Genomic DNA, 24,182 nt, shown 5'->3' with positions numbered 1-24,182 from the left:
CCTCTCCCACTGCCTCCATTCTTTCATTCCTATCTGTGAATTCCAACCAAAATTGCTATTTATGTATAATTTTAACACTGGAGCCAACATAATTATTGTACTTAAGGTTTACATCATGTCAGCTGATTATATAGATGAGTATGAAGTTTAAGCTATATAAACTTGACAAAAATGAATTTATATACCACCTGAAATATTTATTACAATGCATGTATTCGACACTTCAAAACAAAGATCTCCAAAAGCCTTTAAAACTTATTCTGTAATAATGTTGTTATGATGTATATTCCTTGTACTTTGTGACAGTGTTTCTCTTCTGCTATATGATTGTTGCATATAATGGTTCCCAGATGCCACATTTGTTTCCAAAATATGACAGTATACATGTGATGTGTTATGACAGTGAAAGGAATCTGTGCCACTGGAGGTGCTCTGTTTGACTTATTTTATTTTTACCATTAGATATATGTTTAGTTTTTGTCACAAAAAAAACAACACCAAAACCATGTTCCAAAATAGTGTTTTGTTTCTTCACTAAACAGTGCCATAAGTTCTTCCAAAAAATCATCACACACACACACACACACACACACACACACCATGCTAATGTAAATCCATGTGATGATGGAGGTTTAAACCTTTGAAACACATTGTGGAGATAAATAAACAGTGACTGGTAACAGTAAACTTGTTTCATTTGATGTCAATAATAGTCATGGCAAAGCCTAACCTAAAATGTTCACATTTAAAGATAAAGTGTTGAAGTTTATTTGTCCTAGAGGCAGACAGTACAGTGTCATCAGCAAGATGAAGTTGGTGAATGTTTGCTCTATTTACAGGCACCCCTTCTTTATTTTCTCAGTTCAAGGATATAAAATGTTCTTTAAGCCTGCTGAGAATAGTTTTGTTTATAAAGAATTTCGTTGCCTGTCTCCTCTTTCCATTCTGGACTTCTCGCTATCATGAAGAAGTCCATAGGTCAATTAAAATTACTTGATAGTTGACACTTCATGCATTGTTGCTTGTTCCGTTCAGTGAGAGCACTCAACGTGACGCCCAAACCGTTCGCCTTTGCCCAACTGCCACAACTAGTTCACTTTCAATCCTTTGACTGTCTTTCTTCTCTGATGTGTTTAGATCAGCTTACATTAGATAAGTTTCACACGCCATTGCATGAAGCCAAATTTTTGAAGGCTGTCCTATCAATTAATTGTGGTGACTGGGTCACCAGAGTCATAAATACAGTGTAATGGCATAGCGTAGTGGTTAGCTTATAAATCTGACGTTCAATAGTTCGAATATTGTCAAATGCAGAGAAAATTTGTATTTTTCTAATTCTAATCTGAAGACTTTGATTATAATTTTTATTCAGTTAGTTGATTTAAATGTATTTTTTTATTTCTAATACTTTTTTATTTGCTCTGATTTTTCATCCTATCATTCTTTGTTCATTAGGAATCTGCTTGTATTGCCTATAATCTGCAACCAAGAGCAAACCAGGACTGCTTATCAGTTGGTAACGCAGCTTTCCATGTAGCCAGTGTGTGGATAGTTACAGGTAGTTAATGACAGTAAGAAATTACAGTTTGCTTTTACTGCTGAAACTGAAACTTTGCTGCTGAAGATGACAATGCAAACAAATGTATTATGAATTTTTTCTGTCTTGAGTTGTCCCATAGAGGTTAGCCTTAAATGCCGTGTACAAAGCGATCGTAATTTTAGTTCTGCCGCAGACTTTTGACCGCCTATTTCCTGGATACATTGCACAACACTAGGTTATGGGTAGGTTAGGACACGAATTTAAATTCAAGACTACAAAACCCATTGTCTGCTGCAGTTTATTCGTTGGTTGCTTAAAATTAGCTGTAGACAGAGCATCTTCCATTCCCGTCATGGCTGCTGCCGACATTCCACCATGTCACACAATACGTGAAGTGATTTCCTATGTTTGTGTGTTGCCTATAACCGAGTAGTAGCCGGCAGCAGACGTGGCAACACTGTAGCATCAGGTGACAGACGTCAACTATTGAGTAATATTATTTGGATTATAACGGAACCTATTTTCTGTATGATTTGCTAAATGGGGGCTAACTACAGCAAACAAGAAGATAAGGAGCAGGGAAGGTCACACAGAAATGCCTTCCACGTGGAGGTGGAGATAAAAGAGCTTTGACTGTGTGGGTTTCTGTGGTTGAAAGCTTACATGAGAACACACCAGGCAAGTGGGAATGTTCTGTCTGTACTGGTAGTTCAGCCCTTCAACTCAAGAGGGAAGTAAGCTGGAGCACCGTAATGTAGTAACTGCATTACACTTCGTACATCCAAAGGCTCATTTCCCAGCAGCGAAGGTAGGGTCGGCCACAGGAAGGGCAAATACGCCTCTCATATGAGGCATTCTGGAAGGGTAACTGGCCACAAGAGGCTGTCACCAATAATGCCTGCCTACACATTGATGCTGAACTGGTGCCGATGGTTCACTGTCACCGTACTGCGGGGATTCTTGATAGTTCACAGTTTGGTATTGTGAAGGTTGACAATAACGCCTCATGGAAAGGTGGCCCTATCTTAGAATATGGTGGATGGCTGAAATTCCAGCACGATGATACCCTGTGATTCGAACCAGTGACAGAACTGTCATTGTGGAGGCAAGTCTGTAGGTAATAAGACCTGCACATGTAAATGGTAAGGATAGTGGCAGTTGTCGCTGGAAATATGTAGCTTGCCCCATGCTACCAAGTCACCTGCCTGGTGATGATAGTGGGGTAACTGTCAAAAGATATTTTGTCTCTGCCTTGAAGTTCTCTACCTTGAAGTGGGTGACCTCCCTTGAAATGCATTTGTGGCCATACATCCACATAAGCTTTGTCTTTTCTCCTTGTCCTCCGAGGGGTCATTTCCTTCAGTTCATCCTCAATTAGCAATATCACACACTATATTCTACAGTATATTAACATAGGTTGTTTCTCTAAGGTTGGTAGCATACAGGGTGATTCAAAAATGCATGTAAATATTTTAAGGGTGTATTTGTGAGGTAAATATAAGACAAAAATGTTCTATAAATGTTTTTCCATAAACGTTTAATTCCAGAGTTATCGTTAAATACGAAAGTCATGTCCGTATCAAAACGACGGCAGTGCAAGCAGCAGGATGCCATATTCTGGTACGTAATTCACGTACGTATCTCCCAACAGTTGATTCGAAACTGCATGAATAGTGTTTGTTTTTGTTTGCACGTGATGTTTACTCCTACTGTACGGAAGATGGCGCTGATGTTGTTGGTAACGGAAAAGTACGTCCTGTCGTTCATTCATCGTCGGAAGGCTAAAGGTTTCGTGCACATGATGTACTGAAACAGTGAGTATGCTGATATGCACCTTGTGTATGGTGCAGCAGATGGAAATGCACTTGCAGCAAGACGAAGGTACAGTGAGCTGTTTCCAGGAAGACGGTTACCAAGTCATCAGACGTTTGTATCTGTGGACAGACGTATGCGGGAGTATGGCATTCGTCCTGGGCCACATTCAGGTCGACCACTTGAGCATGCAGTGAACGTCGAGGAACATGTTTTGGACCAGGTAGACCAAGATCCATCTATCAGTACGAGACAAATTAGTGCAGCTGTACGACTTCCACAATCTACTGTATGGCGGCTGCTTCGGAGACAACAGTTGCATCCATTTCACCTGCAAAAAGTGCACGAATTGACACCTGAAGACTATCCTCGCCGTCAGCAATTCTGCCAGTGGTTAGAAGAGCGTCATTTGAATGATCCAATGTTCATTCGGCGGATATTATTCACAGATGAGGCCATGTTTACTCGTGCGGGTGTAAACAATTCGCATAATATGCACCAGTGGGCTGTCGAGAATCCTGGCGCGAGAATTGTGCGTGGATATCAACATCAATTCTCCATAAACATTTGGTGTGGTATTGTGGGGAATTACTTACTCGGACCTCATGTTCTGCCTCCAAGGCTGAATGGGCACGCGTACTGCGAATTTTTGGAGGGAGAATTGCCTGGATTGTTACAGGATGTCCCTCTTGCAACACGAGCCACCATGTGGTTTATGCACGATGGTGCTCCCGCCCATTACAGCCGCAACGTAAGGGCGTACCTCAATTCTGCGTATCCACATCAATGGATAGGTCGCGGAGGACCAATTGCTTGGCCAGCCAGATCACCTGACCTGAACCCTTTAGACTTTTATTTATGGGGCCGACTAAAGACATTGGTGTATTCTTCTGCAGTACCGAACAGAGAAGTGCTACAACAAAGAATTGAAGGTGGTTGTGAAATTATTCGTGGAGAGTTGAACGGACTGTGTAATGTGCAGAGATCATTGATGCGACGAGCACGGGTCTGTCTGCAAGTTCAGGGACAGCATTTTGAACATGCATTGCATTAAGATTTGTGCAAATACAGTACAGTACAGTACAGTCTGTAAAATGCTTCAATTTTCCTTAGTTATTGTGCATTGCTGTAGTTCAATCAACAGGACCTAAATTAATACAGTGTTCGCGAGGAATTGTTTCAGTTTGTTACTTCACGTTTATTTATCAGTTTGCGTTGTTAGTCCAAATGCACTGTAATTAAACTGTGAACTCTGGGAATTAAATACCTTACGTTGTATTGAATGTATTATCCTGTTTTGTTCATAACTCTGTAATAAGCCAAGTATGGAAAAAATTGTATAGAACATTTTTGTCTTATATTTACCTCACAAATACACCCTTGAAATATTTACATGCATTTTTGAATCACCCTGTATATTTGATTGAAACTTGAATCAAAAGAAATGTATGAATACAAAACTGTGTGATAATTCAGAGTCACTATTCCATTGTATAAATTCATTCCCAACTTGTAAATTTGCTGATTCGAGGCATGCCGCCTCAGGATGTTAGGTCTGAAACTGCTCATAATGAGGAAATTTCATAATTGTTTATTTTGTCTGTCTCAGTTGCACGAATATACAATTTTGCTTGCAGAGTTCTGGTTTTGGGCTGACATGCCCATTCTCAAATCACGCATCTCGTTATAGGAATGACTGATGGTTGTTGTACAATATGGTACCAAAAGGCATGACTAGCTACTGTACAGATAGCCAATCTGCAGGCAACAAGTACTTTCATTGATAAGTTAGACTTTGTGTCATACTGCTACACCTGGTAGTGTCACTCAAGTTTAGCAGCGTGACACATAGGCTAACTTATTAATGCGAGTACTTTTTGCCCACAGTTTGGCTTCCTGTACAGAAGCTATTCATGTCTTTTGGCACCATATTGTATATCTAGTTATGCTTAATAACAAAGTGTACATTTTGAGAATGGGCATTCCAGTTCAAAATTGGTAAATCAGACCAGAATTTTTATCACTCATTTTGCAATATTTTAAACAATATCTTGACTCACTTGTTTGGTATTGGAGGCTGGAAAAAGGAAATGCTTTTGGCTGTCCAGTCATCTTGAATTTCCTCATGTATAGTGTGGGAGAGTATGAAGGGAGAAGGAAGTACATATGTTATTCTACTGGTTCTTAAGAGATTTCTCGACCATCAAGAAAATGAGTTACCTGATCCAACTGTCGCAACTTGCAGGGACTACAACAGGACTTATGGTGCTGTCATCTCTTGTACACTTACTTGGTTGTTGAGGAGATATAAAAGGTCTGTTCAGAACATTCTGGAAAATTCTTAATTTGGAAAGAAATGGGGTTGGCACTTCTGCACACACTTGTGTTTAATGAGTAACTGCCGTAAGTTTCAGTGTTGTATGTCTGTTAGTTATTGTTCAGTGCTGTATTGAGTAGAATGTTGTCGCACTGTTTGCGAATTTCAAGATGGCAAAGTTAGAGTAGCAACCCATCTGCATTAAATTTTGCATGAAACTCAAGAAAACCTTTACAAAGATACACCAGATGATGCAGGAAGCCTATGGTGATGACTGCTTAAGTTGTACTTGGTGTTGAATGGTTCACATGGTTTAAAAATGGCCTAACAGAAGTTAATAATTACCCTTGTCCATGATGACCTTTGACGTCTACTGATGACGTTCATGTCACGAATGTCAATGAAATTGTGCATGCCAATCAAAGACTCACTGCGCAAGAGACTGCTGAAGAATGTAACATTTAAGTTGGATCATGTCATCTTGGAATGCATCATGTTGCCGCCAAGTTCTTCCCATGGCTCATGAGTCGAGACCAGAAAGACAGTCACCTCGCAATCTGTGAAGAGCTTTTGGATTGAGCAAATGAGAATGAGATGTTCCTTAAGAGAATCATAACTGGTAATGATATGTGGATCTACGATTACGATGTTGAGACCAACGTTCAGTCTTTACAATGGGTCGGGAAAGGTTCCCCAAGACGAAAAAAAGCTCATCAGGTCGGGTCAAATGTCAAAGCCATGCTGATAGTTCTCTTTGACTTCAAAGGATTAGTTGATCATGAATTTGTGCCACAGGGGCAAACTGTTAATCAATGGTACTATCGGGATGTGTGGCGACACTTGCGAGAAAATGTGAGAAGGTAACAGCCTGAAATGTGGCAAGACAATTCATGGCTCTTGCATCACGATAAAGCACCCACACATTCAGACATGGCCCCTGCAGACTTTTTTTATTTCTATAATTGAAAACCCCATTGAAATGAGAAATATTTCCAATGATAAAGACGATATATAAGAAAATTCACAGATGGCACTTCACACGATCCATCAAGTGGAGCACCAAGACTGCTTCCAGAGGTGGAAATGTCATTGGGAGTGGGTATGATTTGTTGAGGAGAGTATTTCGAACGAGATCATGCGTAATAAGTTAAGGTAAGCATAGAAAAAATTTGTGGGTGAAGTTCCGGAATTTTTTGAACAGACCTTGTATTGTGGGCCACAGAGCAGCTTGATGTTCCCAATGACATATACAACTCGTTAAATCATTACTGTAGTCATCAAAATCTCAAATAATTACACTTGTGTGAATAATGGGTTGACTCACAATTACTGTATGTAGTGGAAAGGATAAAGAGTTTTGTGGCATTTGTAAAGCTCAAGTTACAGTTCCAATTGCATTAACTAAATACATTTTATCATCCTTCATGAAAGCTGGCTTGCTTTTGGTTGCAAAGAATCTTTTTCATGGCTGTTGATCAGAGTGATATGTTTTAAGAACTAATGTGTCAGCTACAATCTTCCTGAAGTTGAAACTGTTTGGCAGAAGCTGATAGCATGCGTGTGCCTAGCATTTTTTGAGTGATCAGTAAAACATAAATAAATTTCTCACTATTGAAGACAGTTGTTTCTGTGTTCATAACTGTGTTTAAAGCTTTTGTCCCCTAATAATGAAAGTACTGAGTACCCCAAAACACCAAACATGACCAACACATTCAATATGATCCCCACAATGCACTGGCCAACAAGATTAACAGAATGCCCAGATTCCATTATTGACCAAATATTCATCTCAGAAACAGATCACAGTTTCACAAGCAAAGTACTGAGCATGGGTTATAGCGATCATGAGGCACAGCTGCTGTGTATAGAAATGCCAACAAGTAGTAGCAGTTCCGAAAAAGTAGTTGAAAAGAGAACCTTTTCTGAAGATAACATTAGAATTTTTAATCTCTTACTGGCGAAGGAAAACTGGGAAAGCATCGCCACTCAGAACAAAGTTGATAGCATATACATGAGTTTTCAGAGCATCTTTCTTCACTATTTTAATGTAGCATTTTCAAAAGTAGTAAAAACAGTAAAACCTAACAATAATAAGCAATGGGTAACTATAGGCATAAAAATTTCCAGTGAGAGAAACAGATTTCTGCAGTACTGTTGTAAGAAATATAGAGTAACCCAAGAATTCGCAGATTATTCAAAAGCCTACAATAGAATCTATGGTAGAGTAGTCAAATAGGCAAAAATTATGTGAAATGACAATTTGATAAGAAACTCATCCAACAAAATGAGATCCACGTGGAGCATTATAAAGTAAGAAACTTGTAGTTCAGCTCCAAAGGAAAAGAATGTATCATTAACACTATAAGGCTCAAAAGTGACAGACCCAAATTCAGTTGTGGAAAAATTCAATGAATACTTCACTTCACTTGTTGAAGACCTCATTCAAGTACACTGTCAAGGACCAGTCCCAAGTTTCTCCAGCAAGTCAGTGATCTCGACTGCTTCCATGTATGTTTATGAAACAAACCCAGTGAAATTATAAATAAAATTAAATCATTAAGCAATAAAATGTCAAGTGGTCTTGATGAAGTACCTGATTTCATATTAAAAGCATATGCTCACCACATAGCAAACCCCTTGGCAAAAATTTTCAACCTCTCTTTAAAAACTGGTGTATTTCCAGATATTTTTTAAAATAGCAAAAGGTTCACCACTACTAAAAAAAGGTTCTTCTGAAAAAATATCGAACTACCGACCCGTGTCACAGTTAAGTTCCTTCTCAAAAATTCTAGAAAAACTCTTCTATGACAGGCTTTTAAGTTTCATAAATAAATATGCACCTCTTACAGTACAACAACATGGTTTTAGAAAGTCTAAATCTACACAGACAGCAATTTTCGAATTCTTAGATTGCATTTTAAAATCCCTTGTTCAACATAAATTAGCTGCAGGTATTTTTCTAGATCTATCAAAAGCCTTTGATGTCCTGGACCATAACATTCTGCTCGAAAAATTAGATAGGCGAGGAGTAAGAGGTGTAGCACATAGCTGGTTGTGTTCATACCTAAAAAACCCGCAGGCAGAAAGTATCACTTCAGTATGAATTCAACAAAATGAATAAAACAAGAAACAACTCCTTTCTTTCTAGTCAACTACCAATAAAATATGGTCCACTACTCTTCTTGATTTATGTGGATGACTTAGTTGAATATATGAGTCCCACAAAAACTACCCTGTTTGCTGATGACACCAGCATATTGCTCACTGGATCCAGTCCAGAAACTTTGCAGTCCACAGCTGAAAGTTCTATGAAAAGACTTTGAGTGGTTCACAAAAAACAAACTCATTATAAATACTGAAAAAAACTGTGTGTGTGGATTTTCATTTAATTACTAATTACTAATCAAATGTCTATTCAAGCACAATTAGAAAATGATCCCCTAGAAAACGTGCCACAAAATTTTTGGGTCCATGGGTTCAGCAAGACTTAAAGTGGGACACACATATAAATAACTTGTCTAGAAAACTATCATCTGTGTGCTATGGCCTAAGAATTTTAAAGTCTACAACAAGCAAAACAACAGTACTGCAGGCATACTATGCACAGTTCCACTCACTAGTCTGATATGGGATCTTTTTCTGGGGATACTCAACTCACAGTTTAAAGGTTTTTAGAATGCAAAAAAGAGCTCTAAGAATAATTTGTGGCCTTAAAAAGATGGAGTCCTGTAAATCCCATTTTACTGAACTTGGTGTTCTAAATGTTCCAAGTTTATTCATTTATGAAACTATCTTGTTCACTAGGGACTACCTCCTGAAAACAGGCAAACTGTTACAGAACAAAAACGTACACAACTATAGTACCAGAGGGAAATCAAATATACATAAAAAATATCACAGAACAACCACCTATCAGAGGAGCATAATTAACATTGGTGTAATACTACACAATAAGATACCAGAGGAAATAAAAAATGCTACTCATCCAATATTTAAAGCTAAATTAAAGCCATTTCTAATAAAGCACTGTTTCTATTCTGTCAGAGAATTTCTGAATGCGTAACAAAATTAATTGTAATAGGTACCTATTTTTAATTTGCCTACTATTTTGCTAATACTGTGTATTGTTGTAACTTATCTTGACCTGTCCAATATCAATTGTACAATTTGTGCTGTATGATAAAACTGGACCAATAAAAAATCAAATCAAATCAAAGCAGTCTTCTGTAAATGCTTCATTGTTATGTGACATCATAATTTGTGAACTCTGCTTACGGTCACCATTAACTTTCTGCTAGTATCTGTTCCTGATCGTGCAATGAATTCAGTATGGTATGCAATTAGTGCTTGATCACTTTCAATTCTCTCTTGTAAAAGACATTCAATAATTGTCTGCTATTGCATCGCACCACAATAACCATGTAAATCCAACCAGCTACAATTAAAGTGGTGCCTGTAGACAATATCAGAATTAGTTTTCTAGTTCTCCATAGTTTGATAAGGGCAGGATACAATCATTTCCTCTGCACCAAAACATTTTATGATTTGTTCCTGAATATGTCTTGCGTATATAGATAGTATCTATGTTTTTAAAACAAATATCAATAAGATTTCATTAGACTGTATCTTCTTCATAACTGAAGATAGAAACTTGCGGTGAATTTTAAAACTGACCATTCAGTTTACAAGGCTATATCTTCTACATGCATGCACATACAGCCTTGGAGTACATTACATTTAAGGTCAAAAGTTTCATTTATATGTTGTAAATGTTCAGAGTGCCCTCCACCAGACATACAACAAGCATCCAGACATTGTCTTACTTGTGTGAGCATGTTGCTGTGCAGCATCACAATTTGCCCAATATTGTTTGAATGAAAAAAGCACATGATGAACTATTTCACAATCCCCAGCATCACAGTTTACCCAAAATTGTTTGAAGGGAAAATCATGTGATGGAGTCTTTCACAACACTCCTCCCCCAGAAAAAAAGGCAACTCATTGGCACCAAATTAAACTTGTAGTTTCGATGCATTACTTAAAATGTATCCCAAATTTTTATTTTCGTTTTTGAAGAAGATACAGTCTTGTGAAATCGAATGAGTCTATGCGAAATACCTTCATACAATAAGCACCTTGAACATGGACTAATGTAAAATATTTCTGATTATATATTTCACTTGTATTTGTCTTGCATTCGAGTTTGTCCAACGCTGTCTCTGTAGAAAAGAGAATTCTCCCTAAAGGCCTTTCCCAGAGTGCCAAAATATACCTCCGTGCATCTTCTCCCAGCTTAACAAGACATGTTTTTCATACATGCTTGAAAGTTAGTCTCTCTTGTATTTAACCCTTTAGTACTAGTGGGGTCAATATGACTACATAAACACATTGGAAATATGCAGCGTGATTCAAAAAGCATACCACAACTTTGAAAACCAAGAACTCTGCAAAGAAGAAAAGGAGAGCTACATTCTTTCTCTCTTTGATTGAAGGAAGCTCTGAAGTTTCATTTGGTTGCTCATTTGGTCACTAGGAGTGCTGTTGGCCACGTAACCTTCATTTCTGTTGTCAGTGCAAAGACAGCATCTGCTCAACGAAAAGCTTTGTATGTTATCGAGTACAGCATAAGTGAATCGACGACAGTTGTTAGCCTGGATTTAGAACCAAGTATGGTGTTCGACCTCCTGATAGGTGGTGTATCATATGTTGGTATAAACAATTTACAAAGAAAGGATGTTCGTGTAAAGGGAAAAGTTCTGGACGCCAGTGCACGAGAGAAGAGAATGTTGGCCACATTCAGGAAGTATTTGCTCGCAGTCCAGGAAAATCAATTCACTAAGCTAGCAGAGAGCTGCAAATTCTGCATCTGACCACTTGGAGAGCCCTTAGAAATAGGTTAGTAATGAAACCTTATTATCTACAACTGGTTCAAGCTCTTTCTGAAGTCAATAGGGTGAAAAGAATCGAATTCTGCAAGTTTGTCCTTGAGCAAATGGAAACAGATGACTGGTTCATTTCGAAGCTAGTGTTTAGCAGTGAAACAACATTTCACACAACAGAGAAAGTCAGTTGGCACTATGTCTGTGTATGGAACACTGAGAATCTGTGAGAAACAATTCAGTATGAATGTGATTCACCTAGGGTGAATGTTTTCTGTGCCATTTCAACCAATAAAGTTTTCGACCCTTTTTTCTTTGAAGGTGCAACTGTAACTGGGCAAACCTTTCTGGAAATGTTACTGAACTGACTGTTCCCTCAACTTGAAGAAGCACATCAATTCGTATTCCTGCAGGATGGGCACCACCCCATTGGCCCTTATCTGTCCGTGCCAATTTAAACGGAAGGTACCCATGGCACAGAGCACTTCATAACTGGCTTCCAAGAAGCCCCGACCTCAGCCCCTGTGATTTTTTTCTATGGGGCTATGTTAAAGACATGGTGTTTTGACTGCCTGTACCAGCTAACTTTGAGGAACTTACAGAAGAAGTAACTTCAGCTATCCAAACTGTTGCGCCGGAGATGGTACAGAGAGTGTGGAACAAGTTCGAGTATCGGGTTCATGTTGGTCGAGTCTCTGGAGGGGATCACATTGAACATTTATGAACTTATTTTCCATAGAAAAAAGCTTTGTTAAGTACTCTTCACATTGATTACTTACCCAAGGTTCCATAATGTTTCTTTGCTTAAATACAGATTTTCAAAGTTGTATGGTATTCTTTTTGAATCAACCTGTATATTTCCGTGGGTTTCAAAACTGTTACTCTCAAAGTATGGCTTTCTCTGTCTGAGTCAGTTGTATCCAATGATGTTTTGTACCTTTTTAGGCTTCCATACCTCAATCGGTAAACAGAACCCTTGTAAGATCACTTTGTTGTCCATCTCTGTGTCTCTCTGTTAAGATCCTTTATTTCTCAGGAACAGGTAGAGGTATGAAGTTGAATTTTATGTCAAATACCAGGGTCTGCAATCCCTTGGCAGTGTAAAAAATTGTAGCTTGTTAGTACAATCAAAAGATATGGGCATTTCCATGTTTTGATACATCACAAACTCACTTATTAAAACCTATAGGGCTAGATGAACAGAAAAATGTATACACTCTTTTTCAGGACCTATCGAGATATCGATATTGTCATTTGATTTGAGTTATGAGTGTGTTGCAGTATGATCTTTGGCTCAACGGATGTTAGTACTTTCATCTCGGTATTGAGAAAACAAGATGGCTGGAGCATGCTTGACATTCGAGCAACAAAAATTTATTGTGAAGTAGTTTTTCAAGTTTGATAATGCCGTTGAAGTGCAACGTCAGTGGAGGCGGGAGTGTGAAACAGAACCGCCAACCTGTGCAACAATTAAATGCATCGTTGACAAGTTTGAATTGTATGGAACGATTTGTGATATTCACAAAGGAAGCTCAGGAAAACAGCATACAGCTACAAGTTCTCCTTCGTCAGCTCTCGTGTTGGAAACGTTTGTTAATTCTCCAAAGAAGTCTGCTACGCAGTGTGCACGTAAAGTGGGAGTTGGCAATAAAAGTGTACAAAGAATTCTGAAAGCTGCAAAGTGAAAAGTTTACATTCCATGATTACTGCATGCGATTAATGATGATGATCCTGATAGCTGAATGCAATTTTGCGAATAGTATCAGCAAACGGTAACTGATGATGAACAATTTGTGATGAAGGTAGTGTGGAGTGACGAGGCACAATTTAAACTTAGTGGAACCATGAATTGGCATAACAGTGTGTACTGGGCACCGGAAAATCTGCGTGCTTATGTGGATGAAGCGGTCAATCTACCAGGGGTTCATGTGTGATGTGGACTATCATCTAGGGGCTTAGTAAGACCCTTTTTCTTTGATGCTACTGTCACTGGAGATGTGTACCTGGAAATGTTGTGCACATCAGTTTTGCCAGGTATACGTGCACTTTACAGAGCTGATGAAGAGGTCTTCTCCCAACAGGATGGGGCACCACTACACTACCACCTAGCTGTAAGAGCTTTCCTGGATGGCAGTTTTCCGGGGCATTGGATTGAACGAAGAGGGCCCATTGAGTTCTCTCCATGTTCACCAGATCTAACACCTATGGACTTTTACTTGTGGGGAACTGTGGAAGATAACGTCTATCGAAGCAAGCCACGCATGCTGGAGGAACTTCAGCAAGAGATTACAGCGACATAGGCAGCGATCTCCACTATAACGTGGACTGATGTAGTTGCGGCGACCTCTCGTCATTCTGTTATGTGTATAGCTGCCAGTGGTGAACATTTTGAACATTTAAAGTAACCATGAAGGTTGTACAACATGTGTGATCAATTATTAAATGTAAAATAAGTAATACTTTTTGTTTCTTAATTTGCATATACGTTTTTCTGGTGAACTCTGTATGCGCAGCAGGCTTGGTAGTTAGCGGTAAAGTATGTGCCTGGGAACTGAGAGGCCATGGGATCAAATCTTAGACAGATTATGGGTGAAAAATCTTCAGTATATTGTAGCCTTTGGCTCTCAACCACATGAGGAGTTGACAGAAACAATATGTGGTTCAGGTTCCATATACTGTATCTATACACATACTCCACAAGCCACTGTACAGTACGTGACAGAGGATACCGTGTACCACTACTAGTCATTTCCTTTCCTTTTCCACTCGCAGATAGAGTGAAGGGAAAATAGCTGTCCATATGCCTCCATATGAACCCTAATTTCTCCTATCTTTGTGGTCCTTCTGTGCATGTAGGTTGGCAGCAGTAGATACATTCTGCAGTCAACGTCAGATGCCGATTCTTTAAATCTTCTCAATAGTATTTCAGGAAAAGTGTGACATCTTCCCTCCAGGGATTCCCATTTGAGTTCCCAAAGCCAGTCACGTTAAACTGTAGGTCCCTTTTCCTGGGTTGGATAGCTGGGGTAAGTTAGGGACATGCAAGTCAGCGAAGTGGAGTCCAAATGAAAGACTCGCACCAGTACACTGAGCCAAACAAAATTATTATCATCATCATCATCTGTATACATAGTTATGTTTGTACAGAACCGTCAGAGCATAAGTCCTACTACTTGCTCTTGTCCAGTTTTTATATTTACAGTACTTTAAAATTTATTTTTAGTATTTGGCACTGAGTACCACTGGTGTCAATATGACTCCAGTTTAAATTATTTGTTTGTCTCTTGAATGTGAAATTTATGGAAACTGAATGATGACTGCTACATTGAACAGCTATAATTTATGTTGTTATATCAGTTCATTAAAAGATTGCCAATACAGCCCACATAAATTACATGGGGTCTTTATGATCCCGAGTGGTAGTCAGAAACAAAAACGTCCCAGTAGTACTAGTATTAATTTCTATTTATCTGTGTTATTTATGGTCACCTCTTTGTACTGTCCCTGATGCTTTCCTACTGTGTTATAATGTGACCTCTGTTCTCTGATCCCACATTAGTTTCACGAAATGGTGCAGTATTGGCTCAATCATTATATTCATCTTGTCAAGTCCATTATATCTTCTCCATTTTTGTGTGTGTGTTTTACTGGAGTCTTTCATTGTGTGTACATGTGCATACCATGTCAAATTTTCTCTTTAGCTCTGAAGTCTGAGAATATACTTTCAACTTGTTATTTTTGGTGTTGGTGGTTGCAGTTGTTAAGGCACAGTTAGTGTTTCCAGGGAACACTCATAAGCAAATGATTGAATCACATATTAAATAAAAACCCATTGGCAGTTTACAGCATAATCTACTGATTGGAAAATATGGTTACATAAATACATTGTAAATATTTGTGTAAATGTTGTTCTAATAATGAAATTTCGAAGTGTGACATGGAACAATCTCTTACTTGGAACAAAGCAGTTGCATTCCCATAAGAAAGAGTGTTATTAATTTTGGCATTGTTAGACGTCTTAGCAGTCTTGCTTTGCTATAAGCATAAGCAGTCTTGCTTTGATATAAGCATAAATTAAGAGAATGTTGCAATCAGTGTATAATACTTAAATATATAGTTTATAATATATTTGTATGTTCTCTGCTTTATCATTTTTTTTTTTTTTCTTTCAGATCACGGTTGGTGTGTGCCTCATGGCTTATGTATTGACAAAAGCTCGTCAAGAGTTAAGGAAAGCACTATATAGTACATCGTATAGTCAGGTGGCATGATTCTTGTTAGGTACCATTGACACACATGGTACATTACACCATAGCACTGAAATCAAATTTTTGAAAGAAATAATCAGTATTGTTTTATATTTATTGATTTAGAACTGCTTTTTGCTTAGTTTTAATACAGAACGAATCAGTCAGTTCAATCTTTCTGTTGTATAATTTTCTATTTCTTTTTTATTTATTTTGCCATTAAATGTCACACTTTGGTTATTTATATGTAAGCTATGGGGATATTGAAAAAGTATAGTTTTACACGAATTGCATGTATATATATTCACAACTTCTGTGTTTTCACAGAAACTTGTTATAAACTGAATGCTGTTAAATCTGTACCTACTCATTGCACTACATGACGATTGGTCAGACACTGATGACATTTTTATTTTCAGTTAATGTTTCAGGCAGCTTGCTGATTGAAATATTTTAAGGGCTGTGATTGTGCCAAAGATAGGTCAGGTATTAATTATGTCCGGGAAAACATTTTTTATGTATGTTTACTTACACAAATACAAGTATTTACAAGAAGACATCTTATAAATCCTGTTATGTTGTCTTTTGTTATTGCAGCATAATTTTATGGATGTATTAGAATGTGATAAAATCAAATTGATAAACACGTGTTACATAAAAATGTTTGTTATAACTATAAAGGGAAATAAATTTGTAGACTCATAGGATGAGGTCAAAATGATTGTGCCATTTTTGTTTGTAGTTCAGTTTTTAGTGCTTTGTTTTTTCTACATATTTTGTCAAAACTTTGTCGAGTACAGAAATTGTATAATCTACATCTTCTTTGGTGATGCACATCGGTGGTTTAATGCGGAATACCTGCGAACAATAAGATATGATTAGAACACTATTTGTGAAAGCATTTAATTACTTTGTGCCTTCAATAAATGAACATATTTATTGTTAATGGATTATTCTTTATTCCTTACATTTCCTTGGGCACCTCCTTTCCCAATAATTATACCGTGTTTCTTTATTTCTTCCCAAATATCTAAAATGTCAGATGCAGCCATTGGTTTCATTTGATTTTTGTCCTTTACCATTTCAACACCAATCATTAGACCTTTTCCCCGAACATCACCAATGCAGTCAAACTTGTCTCGTAGTTCAGAGAGTTTTGTGAGCATATATGTTCCCACTATCTTGCAGTTTTCTTGTAACTTTTCTTCTTCAATGACCTTGGAAGAAAAGCATTGGTATTTAAAGTGAATTTTCAAATAAGAGAATGATTTTAAAGCTTTATAACTCTAACACCATATGAAGCAGTTGAGAACTAAGATAAATTTTCATTTGTTTCATGGAAATAACACACCTCTTGCATGTCATATACAGTACAAACAAAACATTATTTACTGCTAGTCAGAAACTTACTGTCTTTTTATTACCAGTATCAAAAAGTACTTTTACACAATCTGAAATGTGATATATTTATGGCTATGATCTGGACATCCCTTATCCTAGATATTGTAGCTTAGTTAACTCGTAGAACTACCCTCGAATTGGTCTATGAACTGACTCTAAATTATGTAGCACTGAACTAAGACAGCCCTTGTATTTGACATGTTATTGTGCCAGATGTGTTGCAGAATGTCTCTCTGAATGCATGTCATTGTTTTTAAGTTGTTTCAAATCAACCCCTCTTGTTGGTTTCAGTTCATATTCAAACATCCAGACAGTTGATTGCTACTTAAATTCTGGCCCATATGAAAATATCCAAGTTTTTGTCTCCCGTTTAAGATGTGTACAGATTTCCCTTTTCCTCAGTCACATTTTTCTAACATTGCCTTAAACCATGAAAAATAATCTGCCAAAAACCTACATGTGAAATTTCCATTTTTTTCACAACACTATTTCTCTAAATGCTCAGAACAAACAAGCTACTTGCCCAGTTTCTAAGCTGCCATTGTTTTAAAAATAGCAGACAACAGATTCTAAAACAATAGTAGTGTCACATCTCAACTGCATCACCTATAAGTTGGTTGTTTAAAATTAAAAGATTACCTTTTATAAATCTAATGTGGCAAATGAAGATTTGTTGCAGGACTGGGCATCAAATCTGGATTTATTACATTTCATCAGCAGTTGCCTTAACAATTCCATGAGATTTGGAATTGCAGTCAGTTAATGTCAACTCTTGCAAAAGTATTTCAACTGACAACCTCAATATTACTATGTCATTATCAGCCAAAATATGGCAAGATGTCAACATCATCCAGTTGCAATCTTGAAACCTCATAGAATACTCATTTTGCCAGATAAACTTTAAGAATCACAACAGCGATTTCACATCTCAACAGTATCATTTAGTGGCTGCTTTTTTAAAAAACTTCAAATGCGACCATTGTAGATAACAGCATCATCTGTGAACAATTTCACGGAGTGTCTAATACTATCCATTACATAAAATACTGAAGCACCCAGAAGACAAGGCTGGACATCAATGTAATCTTTTACACATACACACTATTGGCAGGTATGTAAATGATTAAAGTTGCAATTTTCCCTGACTGGTTGAACAGCCATTAGAGTACACTAGTGTTGGTGTTTAGTGTTGTAACCAGGACAGGTAGGATATATAAGGGGAGTGATGAATGAACACTGTTGATACCACGTACTCATGTGAAACAGTGTTATCAGAACCTGATAGAGTTTCATTGTGGGTCTCCATTTGGCCAGTTGGTCAAATCGTGCAATATCCAAATTTGTGGGGCATTCAGGTATGGCAGTGGCCCACTGTTGGGCTGCACAGGAATGTACGGGCAGCCATACTTGTCATCAAGGTTTCACTCGAATACATCTTACCACCATAAGGGTGTATCATCATATTGTGCACCAAGCACATTGTTGCACCTTCACATCTGTGCATGCCATTCGAGAACAGGTAATGGATTCCCTGAAACGTTCTGTGTCATCCTGCACCATTGATTGGACACTACCAGCAGTCAGACTAGGGAATTACTGTCCCGTGTGTAGGCTGCCATTAACACCATAATACTAATGGTTGTATTTCAAGTGTTGCTGTGACAAGGAAGCATGAATTCCTGTTAATAGGGGTCATGTTGTGTTTAGAAATGAACAGCAGTTAGGCACTGTCATGGGTGACCATCACTGGCGAGTGTTATAGAGAGGTACAGTGGTAAGCCATTGGATATGACTTAAGGTCATGGCTGATAAGTTATGGGAAGTCTGACAGCTATATGGTAATCCTGTCTCCTCCTGTGTTACCTGTCACGTGACTTGTAACTTGGTACTGTCTTTCACAGGACATTCTCATCCATATGTGGCACATGTCTCTACAAACTGAAGTACTCCCATGGCCGGCAAGACCCCTACATTTGCCCCTGATAGAACATATGTGGGGCTAACTCGGTCATCAACTCTGTGCCAGGCCAGTATCCAGGATATCAAGGACTATTTACAACAGTTGTGGGCCAACTTTTCATATGGGAGGATGCACGGCGGCTTTGCAGTACCCTTCCCAATTGAGTCAGTGCATATAACCAGGCCACAGAGGGTTCAACAGCAGACTAATAAGTGGGTGCATCCTACCAAGTTCTTTGTAAATTTGACTGAATATTGTAACAACTGAAATAACATCACACATGCTCTCTCAACCTGTGAAGTTTCATCTTGCTTCCTCCTCCCCTTCTGGTTGCTTCACATTTTTGATCAGGCAGCATATATTGTACATGATAATGGTCCTATAACACTCCTTCCAAAGTTACTTTTACACCCACTGATTTTGTCCCACACATTGTGATGTTTCAAATTGTGTCTGCTATCTGGCTCCAGTCTGAAATGATCCAATACTTAGTGAGTTCACACTTTTCTCACTAAACAACAGTGGGGATCTGCATACAGTGCCTTCCTTGAGGTTAGGATTTTGGCAGCAACCTGGGAACCAATGTCTATGGTGCTCTGGATATTATGAACAAACAGAACAAGCAGAGTTTCACAAGATCTCAGTTTGTTGTAATTTGTGTTGTTTCATTCAGAGGAGATTTTTGTTCCCCAAGTAGGTTATTGAGTGCAAGCATAGAACATGTCGCACCCTCCTCCAACACATTGATGGTAATGATGTAGAGGTGTAACTATGTACATCTGTCCTATGGCCCTTTTTGAAAATGGGTACAACCTGTGATTTTTCTCAATCAGTATGCTTCATTGCCCCTAAGCTTCATTGCTTCGTAAGCTTCGTTGCTCTGGTGGCCTACAATAATCTGCTGCTAGAAGGAGAGCAGTTTCTTTCTCATAATCTGTACTGACACATTCAGGTACTCCATTAGGTCTTGATAAATTCCCACTACTTAGTGATTTCTAACTGATTTTTTTATTCCAGTGTCATCTGCCTCAATATCTGTCCTTTCAGCATTTGTACAATGATTGTAGCAAGGAACTGTGTTACAGTCTTCTGAAGTGAAACGATTTTGGAAGATGCAGTTCACTATTTTGGCTATCTGACGATCATCCTCCATTTCATTGCCAGTATGATCACTGATAATATAAACAGATTATCTTGATCCATTTACTGACTTTAGCCAAGACAACAACTACCTAGGAAGTTTAGCCAACTGGCTGAATATATGTTACTTTTCAATTCACTGAATGCCTTCAACTTTGCTGCTCTTGTCCTCATTTTGGCTCTGTTCAGCTTTTGTTTGCAAATGAGGCTTTGATTTCATTTGAACCTGTGGTGAAGTTCCCTCTGTTTTTGCAGAAACTTTCACCGTATGGTCTATCCAGATTTTTCTCCCAGACACTAGCTTCCCAGAACTCTGTGGGTAGGTACAGTAATGACAACATGTCCTTGGTTCTCATCACCCACCTGGCTACAATTTACATTAATTTCTTCAGTCACAGAATTTCTTCTGTGACAATCCCTTTCTTCATTCCCTTTAGTTTTCTATACATTTTATTTTCTGAACTGTCTATTTTCCCCATCTCCCACTTCTACCACATACAATGCAATTAGGTTTCTGTTCTTATTAAATCTTGTATGATGTTTTGTCAGTAATCTCTGTCTTGTTTATTATCCTATCTTCCACCTATAAGCACTGAGGTTTTCAAATCTCATATGGTGTAGTCCCCAACAGTCAGTCTTTCCTTCTTATACTGTCCTGTAAGTCTCCCCTGACTCAGGGTTCCGGTCGACTTTTTCAAACTCGCCCTAAACCTTGCCAGTCCTTCTTCTTCGTGTGTCTTCTTTTCCCTTCAACCTTTCTGCCAGGAGAAGGAACCACTGGCTCCACAAGTTTGCAAATTTTGTTAAACTTATGTGTGTGTTTTCTCCTGTTGCCATTTGGTGGGTAGATTTTTTTTATCTATCCAATTACATTATATTTTAAAAATTGAAAATTTATTATTTTCATTGCAATAATAATCTCATTAGATATTTTGCATTCTTTATGGCAATAAACATACCAGCATCATTGGCGGCTAGCCAATGCTTGCAGTATACAAGGGTTGGAACTTAAATAGTGGCAGCTATTTATTTACAGTTCGTACAAAATAGATAAGTTTTCAAAATTTTACTGACCTTCAAAGTAGTCACCAGCATTTTGTATAACCCATTGCCAGCGATGTGGAATTCGTAGGATACTCTTAGCAGTGCCAGTTGTGTTGACAGTTCGAGCGGTGCAGTCTGTTGCCTGATGAATTTGTAGCAGTTCTGAAGCGAATGCCGTGAAGTGTTTCCTTCAGTTTAGAAATCGAGTTGGACTCACGAGGGCTTAAGTCAGGGGAGTGCAGTAGGTGGCATAGCACTTAGCAAGTCAATCAGTGAAACAAATCAGTAACAGCTTGCACTGTACATGCTTGAGCATTGTCCTGCAAAATTATGTTCAGGTCCTGCAGAAAGTGTCAGCACTTCTGTCTCTAAGCTGCTCGTAGGTTGTGTTCCAAAAATGAACAGCACGACAGAAGTGCTGACACTTTCTGCAGGACCTGACCACCAGTTTGGAGGACAATGCTCAAGCACGTACAGTGCAAGCTGTTACTGTTTTGTTTGACTGATGGGGCTACTAAGTGCTATACCACCTACTGCACTCCCGACTTAAGACCTCATAAGTTCAACTCAATTTCTAAAGTGAAGGACACACTTCACGGCATTCGCTTCAGAACTGCTACAAATTCCTTGGTCAATAGACTGCACCGCTCGAACTGTCAACACAACTGGCACCGCTAAGGGTATCCTACGACTCCCACATTGCTGGCAACGGGTTATACACAATGCTGGTGACTACTTTGAAGGTCAGTAAAACTTTGAAACACATATTTATTTTGTACGAGGTGTAAATAAGTAGTTGCCACTATTGAAATTCCAACCCTCCTGTATCCCAGCCTGAGTTTAAGATACTGCTGCTATTCACTTTCAGCTTCCGCCTGCTTTACATTCCTTGTATAGTGTGGGCATTATTACTTTTGACTTACTGTGACCTTACAGTTTGCTAATACCATATTGTCTGATCTGCAGTAATGGTAATTCTCCTCTGTGGTTAACATGGCTGATCTACTCCTTTCTCCAATTATAGAAGGCAATTTGTCATTGACCCTATGGAACCATTCCTTTAATGACTATTTTTAAAAAAATGCATAACCCACAGGCTCTATTTGACAAGGAGGTTAGGAGAGCAACAGAAAGTGATAGTGCAGGGTGTGGGAAGGATACTAGGGAGAGATTATCTCATTTCAGGACTTGACTTGAAAAGAGTCTAGGTGACAGAGGATTTAGGATCACTTTGCAAAGATTTCACTAAGGAAGACACCGTGGTTATAGTGGGTGAGGCAGGTAACAGTATTGACAGAGATCCTGGGTACAGTATAGAGTGTGACCTGGCAAAGATTGCATCAGCATCGAAGCATACTAGTGTTGAGTTTGTATCTGTTCTTGGGCGCCATGACCGACCTCATTTGAACTCTTCTGTCAAGAGAGTTAATTTGGAGCTGGAACAGCTGCTTATGTCGGGTGCAGGGTCACAAATTGGTGCGGTTCCTGTTGATTCTCTCAATAGGCATGGCCTTCACCTTAACAGGAAGGGGAAGGGTAAACTGGCTGGGAAAATAGCAGGAAAGTTAAAGGGGGGAGGCACTGTCATGAGTGGTAAAATACCAGTGGTTATAGGGTTCAGAAAAGACCCTTTTTTAGGGTAGAGAGGACAGAAAGAAACCAAATTTTAAGAGAGGTTAGAACTGAGACAAACCTTCAGTTTGAGAAAGAAACTAAAAAACATAATTCTAGCTTATTACATCAGCATAAACAGCTATTGGTTAAGAATTTTCAACAGTCAGCAGATATTTTAACTCTACCCAATTTTAACTCAGTCAATGTGAAATGTCAGCTATCTTTATTGCATCAAAATATTAGAAGACTGAGAAATAAAATTAATGAATTAACTATCTGCATAGATGAATTAGAGTCTTCAAACCCAGATGACATAATCTGCCTCTCTGAACATCATGTGACCACTGGTATAGAACTTTTAAGTGTTACGGGGTTTAGCTTAGCATCTCACTTCTGTAGAACAGAAATGGAGAACGGAGGAGTTGCCACATTTATCAGGAACTGTCATAAATTTAAGAACATAGACATTCAAAATTTTTGCCTAGAACAGCATATGGAAGCATGTGCAACAGAAGTAGAATTTCACAAAAAATCCTTCATAATATTAAGTGTATATCGATCACCTGCAGGTAACTTTAATCTATTTGTAAACCACTTTGAAGCTGTACTGGCCCATTTAACAACCAAAAACAAAGAAATAGTGGTTTCTGGTGATTTCAATGTAGATTTCCTTAGAGACTCTCCCAATAAGAACTTATTTGAGTTAGTAACACTATCATTCAACTTAATTCCCACTGTAAAGTTCCCCACTAGGGTAGCCAATTGCTCACAAACAGCCATTGATAATATCTTTATAGAAAAGTCCAATGAACAAAATTATGTTGCAAAACCAATAATCAATGGTCTCTCAGACCATGACATGCAGTTCCTTCTGTTAAATGTTAATACTGAACAGGATATAAAATCTGTTAAATCTGAGCTCAAGAGGGTAAACAATAAGCCAAAAATCGATTATTTAAGGACACTCCTCAGAGACATTCACTGGACTGATGTTTACAGTGCTCATGGCATGAATGAAAAATATAACACTTTTTGCTAATAACGTGCTTACCTTATTCGAACACTGTTTTCCCCCCAAAACTTACCAGGGATAGAGCAAAGTCTACAAAGAAGCCATGGATTACTCAAGGAATAGGGGTATCTTGTAAAACAAAAAGAAAACTATCTGTCAATCCAAAACAGTTACGATGTTGATGCTATAGCACATTACAAGAAATACTGCAAAATA

General features: G+C 38.3%; 2 protein-coding genes across 4 annotated transcripts in view; one reads left to right on the top strand and one right to left on the bottom strand.

Moving 5' to 3' along the window:
- LOC126473762 (transmembrane protein 64) overlaps window positions 1–16,741 on the top strand; it is a 47,553-nt gene extending 30,812 nt beyond the window's left edge. For 2 of the 3 annotated variants that reach the window (XR_007586526.1, XM_050101021.1), the window contains one exon: window positions 15,721–16,741. Coding sequence is in view for 2 of the 3 variants with exons in the window: in XM_050101021.1 (XP_049956978.1) it covers window positions 15,721–15,819 (99 nt within the window). In the remaining variant the exon portion in view is untranslated. Of the gene's footprint in view, window positions 1–1,455; window positions 1,559–15,720 lie in introns of all 3 variants that reach the window. The other variant, XM_050101020.1, reaches the window with a different exon arrangement.
- LOC126473761 (alanine--glyoxylate aminotransferase 2, mitochondrial-like) overlaps window positions 16,525–24,182 on the bottom strand; it is a 172,450-nt gene continuing 164,792 nt past the window's right edge. Inside the window, exons 9-10 of the mRNA XM_050101019.1 lie at window positions 16,764–17,012; window positions 16,525–16,653 (exon numbers count right to left, since the gene is read on the bottom strand). Of these exons, the coding sequence (XP_049956976.1) occupies window positions 16,546–16,653; window positions 16,764–17,012 (357 nt within the window). The 3' untranslated portion in view covers window positions 16,525–16,545. The remainder of the gene's footprint in view (window positions 16,654–16,763; window positions 17,013–24,182) is intronic.

This window comes from Schistocerca serialis, chromosome 4 (genome assembly GCF_023864345.2).
Source record: "Schistocerca serialis cubense isolate TAMUIC-IGC-003099 chromosome 4, iqSchSeri2.2, whole genome shotgun sequence".
NCBI lineage: Eukaryota > Metazoa > Arthropoda > Insecta > Orthoptera > Acrididae > Schistocerca > Schistocerca serialis.
Note: the sequence above shows the minus strand (reverse complement) of the source record. Positions and strands in the feature narration are given on the sequence as shown.